This window comes from Brachionichthys hirsutus, chromosome 5, assembly GCF_040956055.1.
Source record: "Brachionichthys hirsutus isolate HB-005 chromosome 5, CSIRO-AGI_Bhir_v1, whole genome shotgun sequence".
In the NCBI taxonomy this organism is placed as follows: domain Eukaryota; kingdom Metazoa; phylum Chordata; class Actinopteri; order Lophiiformes; family Brachionichthyidae; genus Brachionichthys; species Brachionichthys hirsutus.
Genome location: NC_090901.1, coordinates 8,642,499 through 8,654,513, shown reverse-complemented (window position 1 = coordinate 8,654,513; position 12,015 = coordinate 8,642,499). Strand labels below are relative to the sequence as shown.

Genomic DNA, 12,015 nt, shown 5'->3' with positions numbered 1-12,015 from the left:
TTGTTTTCTGACTTGCTATTGTTCTTGCTGCATAGATTGCGTGTCTGGCCGAGCTATCATATAATAATTTGTAGTTATATTAGTAGCTGCAAAGGGGGCTCTGCTGCTCTCTCTATGCTAAATCATATTTTCTGCCTCACTCAAGCTTACGTCTCTCTTCTCGCTTACAGAATGAAGATGCCTGAGGGTTAGAGTTAGAGTCCCCCCCCTCCCCACCTGAGAAAGCGTGCTTGCAGGGCTGGGACCCAGAGACCCCTGTCCTAGGGGCTGAAGGGCCCTGACAGCCTTGTATGTGTCTGGGCCATGGGGGATGGAGGCGCCGGTGCAACCGGAGGCGATGGCGTGAACAAGTCCCACGCCCTTTTCGACAACTTCGTCCAGGCCACCACCTGTAAGGGAACGCTCAAGGCCTTCCAGGAGCTTTGCGACCACCTGGAAGTCAAGCCCACTGAATCCAGGATCTTCTACCATAAGCTCAAGTCCAAACTCAACTACTGGAAGGCCAAGGCATTATGGGCAAAGTTAGACAAGAGGGCGAGCCAGAAGGAGTACAAGAAGGGCCGAGCCTGCACCAACTCAAAGGTAAGCCCGCCCCCACCGTTGTGAAGTGTTTACGGTTAAGTTGGAGCAGAGATGTTTTCCTCAGCTGGTTCCAGAAACTGGTTGAAGACCAACAAGAGTTTTTGTTGAGATGCTTCGTTTAACTACTGTCTGATTGATATAGTGTCATTTTGGATTAAATAAAAGTCTCCTTTCCCTTTTTTTGCGATGAATTATGATGAAGATCAAAAATGCGGCGCTGTTTAATTTGGTTCGGTTCTCAGCTCATCGGGCTTTTGTTCCCTTTTGTATTTTCTTTGCAGAAGATCAATAGGATAAGGTTGCCTGGGTGACACCGCTGCGATTATCATGCTGCCGTCGGCAGCTAGAGCTAGACGGTGCTCCTGCCGGCTGTCATGCAAACTGAAAATGCTGCCCTCCTAATAAGCGGCAGCTTAAAGAATTTCGCCGCTATGCTGCTGGCGTCTTTATTAAGTCCAGCCGAATAAATAGGGTTGCAACCGGTGAAGACAAACGATCCGACTGCTGTCCTGATTTGTATTTCCAATTTACGGCTGCTAGCGTTCTTGTAACTAGGACAATAATTCCTGCGTCTGTCTGCGTCTAGTGCCTGATCATCGGCGCCGGGCCGTGTGGCTTGCGTACAGCCGTTGAGCTGGCGTTCCTGGGGGCCAAAGTGGTGCTGCTGGAGAAGAGAGATGCCTTCTCTCGGAACAATGTGCTGCACCTCTGGCCCTTCACCATCCAGGACCTCAGGGGCCTCGGGGCCAAGAAGTTCTATGGGAAGTTCTGTGCTGGGGCTATCGATCATATCAGTGAGTGTTCGCAGTAGTACGATGAGGCATGAGTCATTTCATCCGTTTGCACGTGGCCTGGCTCTGCAGCGTCATGCCATTCATGCTGTTGTTGAAATGCAGGTATCCGCCAGCTTCAGCTCATGCTGCTCAAAATGGCTCTCCTGCTGGGCATTGAGATCCACGTCAACGTCGAGTTCAAGGCTCTAATTGAGCCTCCAGAAGATCAAGAGACCGAAAGTAAGCGGAGAATGGATGAAAATGAAAAGGAGCTAAACTAGCGTTCCGTCGAGGAGCCGTCTGCCGGAGGCTGAGCCGATGCGTTGACATGCTGTTACACGTGATGTGTGTTCCTAGGGATAGGTTGGAGGGCTGAGGTCCACCCCAGGACACACCCCGTCAATGAGCTGGAATTTGATGTCATCGTAGGAGCAGATGGGAGGAGAAACACGCTACCAGGCAAGTCGGCGTGCACTGACTGGGATAGCTGCGTTAGGAATGCATCCCCCCCCCCCCGATTTAACCGGGATGAAACAAACGGCTCTGTTGGTGTTTTCGACACTTTGGACGTTTGTCAGGAATGATTATGACCTCACTCGTGTACAGCTGTGGAAGAGTGTCTGACCTCACTCTGTTGCCCTTGAATAAGGGGGCGTGTGCACATTGGTGTGTGTGTGTGTGTGTGGGGTGCTCCCCCCAGCAGACTGAAATATAAATTGTTGAGTTGTCCTCTTCCTATACGAGTGCTTTGAGAGTCACGGTCGTAAAGGGACTCCTGTGGATTAGAGTAGCGTGACCCTCGCCGTGCGCCGCCGCCTGCTGTACCGCTGAAGGGCAGCAGCATCCCTCCCTCTGGGGATAAACACCAACAAAGTCACGCAGCTTAATGGCCTAGACAGCCGCTACGGCGTATGATACCGAGCATCCGGTTACATTTATGGTGTACAAGATGCATTTTGTAGGGTTTCATGTTGTGTTGTGATTGTAAACACACACATGGCGCTCGCGTTACGGTGTTTCGGAGTCTCGGGTCCGGTCTGTGCACGCCGGTCCCTGACCTTGAGCTCTCTTTGTTGCCCTCTGCCAATTTTCCCCCACAGGGTTTCAGCGAAAGGAGTTCCGAGGAAAGCTCGCCATCGCCATCACCGCTAACTTCATCAACAGGAACACGACGGCGGAGGCGAAGGTGGAGGAGATCAGCGGGGTGGCCTTCATCTTCAACCAGAAGTTCTTTCAGGATCTCCGCGAAGCAACAGGTCTGTCGCGGCACGGCCATGTTCTGCTGCATCGCCTTTGGGAATTGAAGATTACTGCACTTCCTGCTACAGCTTGACAACATAAGATTTTACTTTTTGGAGTTTAAAGACCCCACAAAATAGTTGCTGGAATGGCGTGGATGGGAAAAAAGGGGGGTGGGGGTGGCAAAGTAAATAGAATGCATAATTTGTTCTTCCGTTAAGTTACAAATTTGTTGTCTCCAATTAAAGGCTTGAACCCTGGTTCTGCCAAAGCCTGTGAGTTTATTGCTGACGGGACAATGTTCCCGGGTCCCGGGGCTTTGGTGATGTGTAATTTGCTCCTTTAATGAAGGACATGGCTGCCAGCTTCAGAAACACGGGATAACTATTGCACTTGGAGGGTAACAAAGCATTTATCGCTTTGTAGGAATCGACCTGGAAAACATTGTGTACTACAAGGACGACACGCACTACTTTGTGATGACGGCCAAAAAACAGAGTCTCCTGGAGAAAGGAGTCATTCTGCACGTGAGTGATCAAAGCCCGGCGCTCGGCTCAATGTGCTGCTACGTCTCTCCCTCTCCTCTTTTTTGTTTTCTCCCAGTCTCGGGCTAACGGCTTAACGAAGCCAACTGTCCTCTGGAACAATCTGCCAACTCAAACATGCTCACTAAGTGTTTTTGGCCTCTTTACACGCTGTAGCTTCCTTTCACAAGCGACTTTCCACAGGAAACCGGAAAGACCTTTTTCAGTGTCTGTCTTCATCCTGCGGACATAATCGAAGGTGTGCGATGACCGCGATGAGGATTATAGATTTTTCATTTCCTTAAATGTCTTGCGTTTTTATCCGAACATGCATTAAGTCAGTCCTTTGCGGGTCAGAACCGGTCAGTGCTTTTCTCATTTTGTCTAATATTTATAGCGATATGACCAAATCAGTGAAGGTATACGCTGCTCCTGCAGGTTTGTGCAAGGCTACATCCTCATGGCGAGCCGGTGCAAGTGTTTGGCGCTAGAGAGAGGGGGGGGGGGGGGTGAAGTATGTAGGCACACGTATTCATTAAAGTCCTAAATGACTGGTTACCTCGAGGGGGTTCCCTTTTTTAATACAAAGACCTTCACAGATCCTTTTATAGCGCTTCACATCTTCCACTCATCCACCGCCGCTGACACCAGCCTTGAATTGGGAGCCAGGAGAAGGAAGAACGTGCGTCTCTCTCTGCCCTCCTATGAAAACAAGTCACGATGAAAGCATGCAGCCATTAGACGCTACATGTCGGACACACTTGTCAATTTCAGAATCCAATCCATTGCAAGGCTTCTGGCCTTTTTACTACAGTCTTAAGGAGGCTTTAACGCCAAGTCGTGTCTTAGATCATGTATCATTGACCCGTATTTCTTCCGCTGCAGTGTCATTATCTCCAAAACGTAATTCCCTTTGCATACGGTACCACACTAGTGTGTGTTACAGTTCTTAACTTGTAGTAGCGCCCAGCAGATTTGTTGCGGTGCCGAGTAAATGCTGCGTTCTGGCTTGGTTTCATTTGAAGCCTCTTGTTGTGCCCAGAGCTGCTTGTCTTGACTCATTTTGATCTAATGTTCCGATCATCTCGCCCTCGGTTGGGTTTTCCTCCACATGCCGCTCCAGCTCTCTCGTCTCTTGCAGGACTACGCCGACACGGAGCTGCTGCTGTCCAGGGCTAATGTGGACCAGGCGGCGCTGCTGTCTTACGCATGCGAGGCCGCCGATTTCTCCACCAACCACCAGCTGCCCACGCTGGATTTTGCCATTAACCACTATGGCCAGCCCGACGTGGCCATGTTCGACTTCACCTGCATGTACGCTTCAGAGAACGCCGCCATGGTGCGCCAGCGTCACGGTCACAAGCTGCTGGTGGCGCTCGTCGGCGACAGCCTGCTGGAGGTGAGAGCGATGACGGTGGCTTTTAAATGAGGTTTTAACTGTTCCACGCTTGTAAGGTTGTTCTTTGTGTTACATTCTACCCTCTTCTTCTTTTCTTTTTTTTTTTTACTTTATATCCTTGGCTTTCCTGTGGCCACATTTGGTGGTTGAATGCGGTGTTGTGCCGTCGTACTCCAGCCCTTCTGGCCCATGGGCACTGGCATTGCTCGAGGTTTCCTGGCAGCCATGGACTCAGGCTGGATGGTGAAGAGCTGGGCTCAGGGAAGGACTCCTCTTGAGGTGCTGGCTGAGAGGTAAACACTGACGCACACACTCTGTCCTCTTGCTTTCACATTCTGACACTTGTGCACAGCCAGTTACACACACACACACACACACACACACACACACACACACAAGTGTTTTACTTCGAACTGTGCCCATGTGTGATTTCTAGCAGCAGTCCCAACTCTTCTAGCACTAATGGGATGGGAGGCTGTCATAGGAGCTCAAAGGAATGTAAACCTTTAATGATGACCTGAACATGTTTTCTTCACCTCTGTCCCTCCCACCACTGCCTCTGGTGTTTTTGTTATACATGAGAATGCATGAAGTTTTTCCTCTTTCCTTTTAGGGAGAGTATATATCGCCTTTTGCCCCAAACCACACCGGAAAACGTCAATAAGAACTTTAGTCGGTACAGCCTGGACCCAACAACACGTTACCCCAACATTAGCATTAACTTCCTCAAGCCCAGCCAGGTATGTATGAAAGCTAAAATGAAAATAAATAAACCCTCTCAGTTGCCATCTTTGTCTGCTTAAGTCATTCCATCGGCACATTTTTGGTTTATCCGATGTGTGGTTGCTTCAGATGCGACACCTCTGTGACACCGGCGAGTCCAGGGAGATGCGCATCGAGATCGAGAACGTCATCAACTCATCAACGCCCAAGTTGGCCAGGAATGGTTCGTATAGTGTTTACCTGCTTAGAGAGACTCTCGCGTAGGTTCAAAAGCGCCTCCTCGCCGATTGTTCAGTGGAGGATTTCGCTGCAGTTCCTGTTGCTGAAATGTAATGAAATATTTCCACTCTAGACAGCTGCCTGCTTGACAAGCAGTTGCAAGGTAACAAATGCATGGCGTCGCTTTACAGGGAAGCTTAATGGCTCTAACAGTTTCAACGTTTCTCTTTGTCTGCTCGTGAATGACTACCGGTAACCACAAAAATCAAGATTATTTGCGGCCTCTGAAATAATCTTTGTGCGCACTAACTCTGCCTTTGAAAGTCACATCTGAGCTCCCTGGTCGACGCGCCACATTGCGAGGTTTCGCACCCTATTTTAACCCCTCGTGTGCATCCTCCTCGACAGCCACGACATTTAACAGCTCACAGTTTGTAATGTTGCCTCATTTAACGTTAAAAAAACTGTAATCCTGCGCTCAACCAAGGACAATGAGATCTCCCAGCAAGAGATATCGTATCGCTTTCCCAGAAAGCGTTTGCGTTTTCACTCCGTGTTTAATCCTAAATTGTATTCAACCTGCCACTTTTATGTCAAACCCAGCAATTTTCTCATTCTTCCACACCAGAGTCCATCGCGCGATCCAGCAAACTGCTGAGCTGGTGCCAGAGACAAACTGAGGGATACAGGAATGTTAAAGTGACAGACCTCACAATGTCTTGGAAGAGTGGCCTGGCTCTGTGCGCCCTCATAGTCCGATACAGACCGGATCTCATGTGAGTATTTGGACGAAAGCGCACTACAGCGCACACAAGTTTATATAAGAAGAAGCTGTGCCTGGCAGTTTGGAAACTTTTGGAAGCGCTGTCAAGCCTATCCCATCATGGTTAGATGGGATAACCATTAGAGCTAATGGTTAAATTGTCAGGGATGACAGGCCTGCTGTGTTTCGTGAGTCTTTTAGTTGCAAAGGACGTTTATAGTCTGGCCGTGCGTCGCCGTAAACGAGGTGATGCGTACCAGTCACAACGGCTCGTTGGTCCCATGAGGGCGCCCTCGTCGTCCTCGCCATCACTCCCCTCCCACGCATAGATAATCACTCTACTTTACATCGACGCACTCTAACGGAACCGTCTCCAGCTGCATTATCTAATGCAGTTTTGTTACCCTCTGGAGGCAACATGGCAATTATCATTATAAGCTATAAGCATCCTGCCTGACCTTTTAGCGAGTCCTGCAGCGGTTGGGCTCTGCTGCCTTTGATAGGCCAGATGATGGGAGGAGGGGGAGGGACAGTGATGAGTAAGAGGCCTCTTGGGAAAACCGTGTTCGCCTGCACAAGACGGATGGTTAGGAGGAATTGAGGGGATGTTTTAACGCTCCTAAATGGTCTGCATGTGCGGTCGAGGTATTGATGACTCACCCTAATGGTATTTTCAGCCGCTGTGAAATGACATTTGCGGTGATGCCTCCAACGACATGTAGTTAGAAGCGTGTACACAAACGCTTCCTCGTTCGAGGCTAGCGCAGGCTCGGGGTCCGATTATCTGCTCTGTCTTCATGCTGAGCGTTTGCCGATTCATCACAAATGAAACCTATTTGTTGTGCTCTTCTTTATTAATCTGGTCTTTAGGACAATCGACCATCGAGATTTGTGACAGACCGCTGATAACTGGATTGTGCCGAAGACACACGTAAATCGACCGTGATTAAATGTTTTAGATTAAAGGGTCAAATGACTGGAACGTGAAAGGGCTTGCCACTATTGACAAACCTAAATCATCCTGATTTGTTGCCCCCTCCCAGCCCTGCAGATTGCTTAAAGTGCTCTTTTGCTCATTGCTTTTTGTTTACAGCTTACAGTTTAATTGCTTTATGACTCTCACTTCTCGAGCTTTGTTTCCTGACGTGACACTAACAGCCAACATAATGGAAGGGACAGGTTTAGCAGTTTCTAGTGAAGGTAGCAGAGCATTTAGCTGTCCAAATTAAGAGTGGAAGTTTCATGCTTTATGGGCAATAAAAAAAAAGAGAAATCATTTCAAGACTAATTTACCACCTGAGGCGGGTAAATGGGTAGCATTCAACAAACCTGAAGCTGAATAACATGATGATGTGAACCTTTTTTTGTTAACCACTTTGAAATTATGGAGTAAGTGCTTCCCCTTATGTTTATTTGTTCTGGTTTTTATTTTATTATTATATATATTTTTTCTACATCATTTTTTAAAAGATTATCATCAAAAAAGTGTTTAACTGTACAATGAAAAATAAAGTAAACAAATATGTGGTGGAAACCCAAGGATACCCCACCCAATCTAAAAAAAAAAAGTCATTTCACTCACCTTACTCATCGCATGTTTTCCTCAGTGACTTTGATTCTCTCGCCGAGCGAGACCACGAGAAGAACAACCAGCTGGGGTTTGACGTGGCAGAGAGGGAGTTTGGCATCTCGCCCTGCATGACTGGCAAGGAGATGTCATCTGTGGTGGAGCCCGACAAACTCTCCATGGTGATGTACCTCAGCCAGTTCTACGAGATGTTTAAGGACACAGTGCCACCTGGAGGTGAGATCGGATCATGTTTTTTTTTTGGGCTGTTGCTTCTGTAATTCTGGTATCGATTTCTTGAAGATGTTGTTACCAACAATCCCGTGTGAGGATTTTAAAGTACTTTTTCGTGCATTCAAGCCTTGATTTTGTTTGATTTGTGCACAGATAACCACAATTTGAGTCCCGAGGAGAAAGCCGCCCTGATAGCCAGCACAAAATCTCCAATCTCATTCCTCAGCAAACTTGGCCAGAGCATAGCAATTTCAAGGAAACGAAATCCAAAGGTCATTGTCTTCCAACTGCTTGCTAGCTTCTTCTTGATCCTTCCTGAAATCATTTTTATTTTTCATTGAAAGGCATCACATCACATCATTGTTGTCAAAATAACTCATGATGTTTGCTCAACAGGACAAAAAGGAGAAGGATGCTGACGGTTTAGGGAAGAGGAGGAAAACCAGCCAGTCTGATGATGTGAGTAATTCTGACAGCAGAGCAGCTCAGATCTTTAGATTGCAGCCGACTTGAAAAGAACCAATTAATCGCACAAGATTGGCATTTCTTTCCTCCTTCTTACCCGCAAGGACGAGGTATCCAGGGGCTGTCGTGATGACAGGCCGTCTGTCCCCGCTGTCCTGTCTGAGAGAAGAATGGACTCGTCTGCTGTCGGGAACAACAACAAAGTCAAGGTCATGGCCACCCAGCTGCTGGCCAAGTTTGAAGAGAATGCTCCAGCTCAACAGGGAGGACTCAAACGGCAGGTACGGAAGGAGTTCTGTGAGGGACAGGGTTTTGCTCTTCATGCTGGAGGAGGGACAATAAAAAGGGTCTTCGCGAAAGGAAGATCTGGAGTTCCCTGCATTGTCCTTAGATCTTCCTTCTGTTAGACATTTTTTTGAGGATTTAGATTTCATTCCGCGGGGGCCGTTATTAATGAGCTGAGGCCCAGAAGGCTGAGCATTGTTCACGGGTCATGCAGGCCGTCACACAATGCTGACTGGGCTCGGAGGGCTTGGGCCAACTGGGTCCCACAGTGCTGTGGTTTGCGTGATATTGGCAGTGGGAGGGAAGAGTGGGTTACTGGGACACACTGCACTGCATTGTTGAAGGAGAAAAAGACAATTCTTAACTATTCCTGCCCAAGAAAATATCTCATTACGTTGTGTGTGTATAAAAAAACCTATATTTTCATGTCCAGGTATTTAATTGTGTTTCTCTAAATGCTGCTATAAATACCACGGAGCTCTCTCAGCATCTTCCTCCTACGTCTCTCTGTCATTTCCTTATTGATGAACACACATTTTCCAACCGCGGTGACTCCGACTAGCCGTGATTCACTTCCTCCTTTTTGTTTTATTTCTCTCGTATCCCTCTCTTGTCTTGGACTATTTCGTGATACCTTGCATGGATATTCTTACCGGCCATTTTTGCTGTCGCTCGTGTTCCTCTGACCACAAAAGGGGGCTTCTCTTCCCAACATGGACTGCATTTTGTCCCTTCCGCTGCCCCAAGCCCCCACGAATGAGCCAGTGTGTCTGGCAGCTGTTCCTGCATGGAGAAAGGTAAAGCCAGCCAACAGCGTACCTCTGCAGAGACCTAAACAAATAGACTCACGTAACCATGTGTCCCCCCCCCCCCCCCCTGCGTCGTCTTAGGTAGTCCAGTTAGCTCGTTTTGTGTTTCACAAAAACGCCGCGAGTGCTTTTACCGTCCCAACCAAATAGCTGGGTTGCTTTAGTCGCATGCTTCGGTGGCTTTAAAGATTGCGACACTGCCGTGGTTTCTCGTCCTAACCGCCGCTTTCCCTGGTTCAGAGACGCACACAGCAGCAGGAGGAGCTGAGCATTCGCTTCAAAGAAATGATCAAGTGTCAGACGCTGCCCAACCGAGGGGAGCAGGTATGATTAGCTACGCCGACCTCGTAGTCGTCCGTCTCCTATCGCGTCCCTCTAAGTCCAGAGTCTCCTCTTTATTGGTAGAAATGGCTTAGCTGTCCAATTTAGAAGAGACAGGAAGGTAGTCTCACCGGGTCAGACATTATTCCCTGATGTCATTACACGATACAAAATTCTCCTTCAGTACGGACCAAATGAGCAGCCTGTGGATCTGTCACCAATATGTATGGGACTGTTCAGATGGATTCATCGCATCAACCTTCCACAAGGCCAATTGGTACCTGAGAATACTACCACACACACACTTGAAGACGAGTGTGTGTGTGTGTGTGTGTGTGTCCTGGCGGTTGAAATCATTTTGTTTGTGTACACTTGTCTGCTCTCCAGGAACCGAAAATTATTTTGAAGCTAGATAAGAGCCAGAGCGCCTCGTTTCCATCGATGCCGTCTACCTTCCCTCTCACATCCTGACTTTATACATCCTGACAGACCCAGTTCCGTGTTTCCCCCCCCCGCTATGCTCCTATCATCGTTATTGAAATAGTTTTTTTTGTTTTTTTTACATTTGTGAGTCGCTATCCAGATTTGTAGGTGTGTTGGAGGAAATCGAGTGTTTCTATCGCTCCTCCATGCTCACCATCCTGCATTGAGTTGCTCACTCATGTGAATGTTCGGCATAGTTAAATGCTGCCCCCCCCTTTTTGCTGCCTTGCTCGATTCGGCATTTGCCTCACACACTGCTTTAAAGCTTCAAAGTCTATTCTTTAATGGGGAATTAATTCACTGCCGTTATTAAATGTCCTCTGACTGCACAGTAAGCCTTTAGCAGCTGAGGAGATGATCGTAAAAGTCAATTGTGTAGATATTTAATAATCTTTATAATCCTTAGAATTTCTCTGCAAAGTGTTCAGGATATATGTTTAAATTCCATACTTCTATTCAGTGGTAATTGGCGATCATTTCATACATTTATCGTCAAAGGTTTTATTTGCTGTTCCTGTCCTTCATCTCTCAAGGCCAGAAGTGGTGCAGACCTGCCGTCCCGCTCCGGCTCTCGGAGCTGCCCAAAGAAAACCATTCTACTCCCTTCTTCCTCTTCCGCTTCCTCGCTCTCTCTTCACAAAGAGGTGACGCATCGTGTGCTGTCTCTGTCCATCCCTGCCTCAAATCCACGGCAACCCCATTAGGTGTCTCCTTACCCCTGCTCTTCTCGTTCTCCTCGACAGTAATCCTTTATAATGACCTTAAAATGTTGCCCATTCAGTGCGTTGCTTTTTGACATCCCTGTTAGATCCACATAACAAGCTATCATCTAATACAAAACTCGCCATCCCTTTTTGTAAGAATCTGTTTTTAGTGCACAAAGAAAAAGAAGGAAATTCAATCTGCTAATGTCTGCCTTTCAAGATTTCCCACAAAAGCCCAGATGAAGAGGAATGTGGAAACTGCAAGGTGCCTCTGAAATATGGGAGTAGACAAACGCGTGGCAGCGTGGACAATCTGGACAATCTGGACATGTTGTCTCTGTGGCTTCGCGCTCTGTGAAATATTGCTTAGCAAATCTGCAAAGAGACATCTTTATTAAACAAGCCAAATATTTGCATAAGCCAAATCTTTGCATAAGCTGCGTCCAAATCCTCCTCAAGTCTCGAGAGCGCTACCCCCGTTCACATACCCGGTATCCAGGAGCGGGCCGAGTGCCTCAGCCCCAGGTCTAAGAGCAGATCTGATAAACCTCCAAAGGGGGAACACATTGCGTGGGTATTTTGTCAGCACGTGATGTCTGATGTTTTCTGTGCTACATTTGTGTAAGCCTTATGCTGCATGGAAAGACCCTGGTGGTTGGAGTATTTGGACACATCCTCCTAAATCTATTTCCCTCTTCAACTATTCCCTCTTTTCCTTTCTGGAGACAAAAAAACAAAAAGCCATCCCAGTACTTTTTAGAGCAGTGGAAATGGTCCCGAAACCTTTGACTGGAGAGTCCTGGTCCACCACCGTCCTCCAGGAAGGTTAGGTTTCGCTGCTGGGGACTGAGACGTCTCTAGTGCTGCTCGTCTCAATGGTTTCTGAAGGATATCTTTACATACCGTGGGCCGGCGATGCTTTATA

General features: G+C 47.7%; 1 protein-coding gene across 1 annotated transcript in view; it reads left to right on the top strand.

The window, feature by feature from the left end:
- Window positions 1–257: 257 nt before the first annotated feature.
- mical3a (microtubule associated monooxygenase, calponin and LIM domain containing 3a) overlaps window positions 258–12,015 on the top strand; it is a 36,980-nt gene continuing 25,222 nt past the window's right edge. Inside the window, 22 exon segments of the mRNA XM_068738908.1 lie at window positions 258–582; window positions 1,169–1,376; window positions 1,479–1,595; window positions 1,713–1,814; window positions 2,456–2,611; window positions 3,021–3,121; window positions 4,260–4,517; window positions 4,695–4,810; window positions 5,131–5,257; window positions 5,370–5,463; window positions 5,593–5,622; window positions 6,088–6,235; window positions 7,830–8,026; window positions 8,177–8,295; window positions 8,420–8,482; window positions 8,593–8,769; window positions 9,469–9,570; window positions 9,823–9,906; window positions 10,920–11,030; window positions 11,311–11,444; window positions 11,550–11,660; window positions 11,816–11,915. Coding sequence (XP_068595009.1) covers window positions 304–582; window positions 1,169–1,376; window positions 1,479–1,595; window positions 1,713–1,814; window positions 2,456–2,611; window positions 3,021–3,121; window positions 4,260–4,517; window positions 4,695–4,810; window positions 5,131–5,257; window positions 5,370–5,463; window positions 5,593–5,622; window positions 6,088–6,235; window positions 7,830–8,026; window positions 8,177–8,295; window positions 8,420–8,482; window positions 8,593–8,769; window positions 9,469–9,570; window positions 9,823–9,906; window positions 10,920–11,030; window positions 11,311–11,444; window positions 11,550–11,660; window positions 11,816–11,915 — 2,934 coding nt within the window. The 5' untranslated portion in view covers window positions 258–303.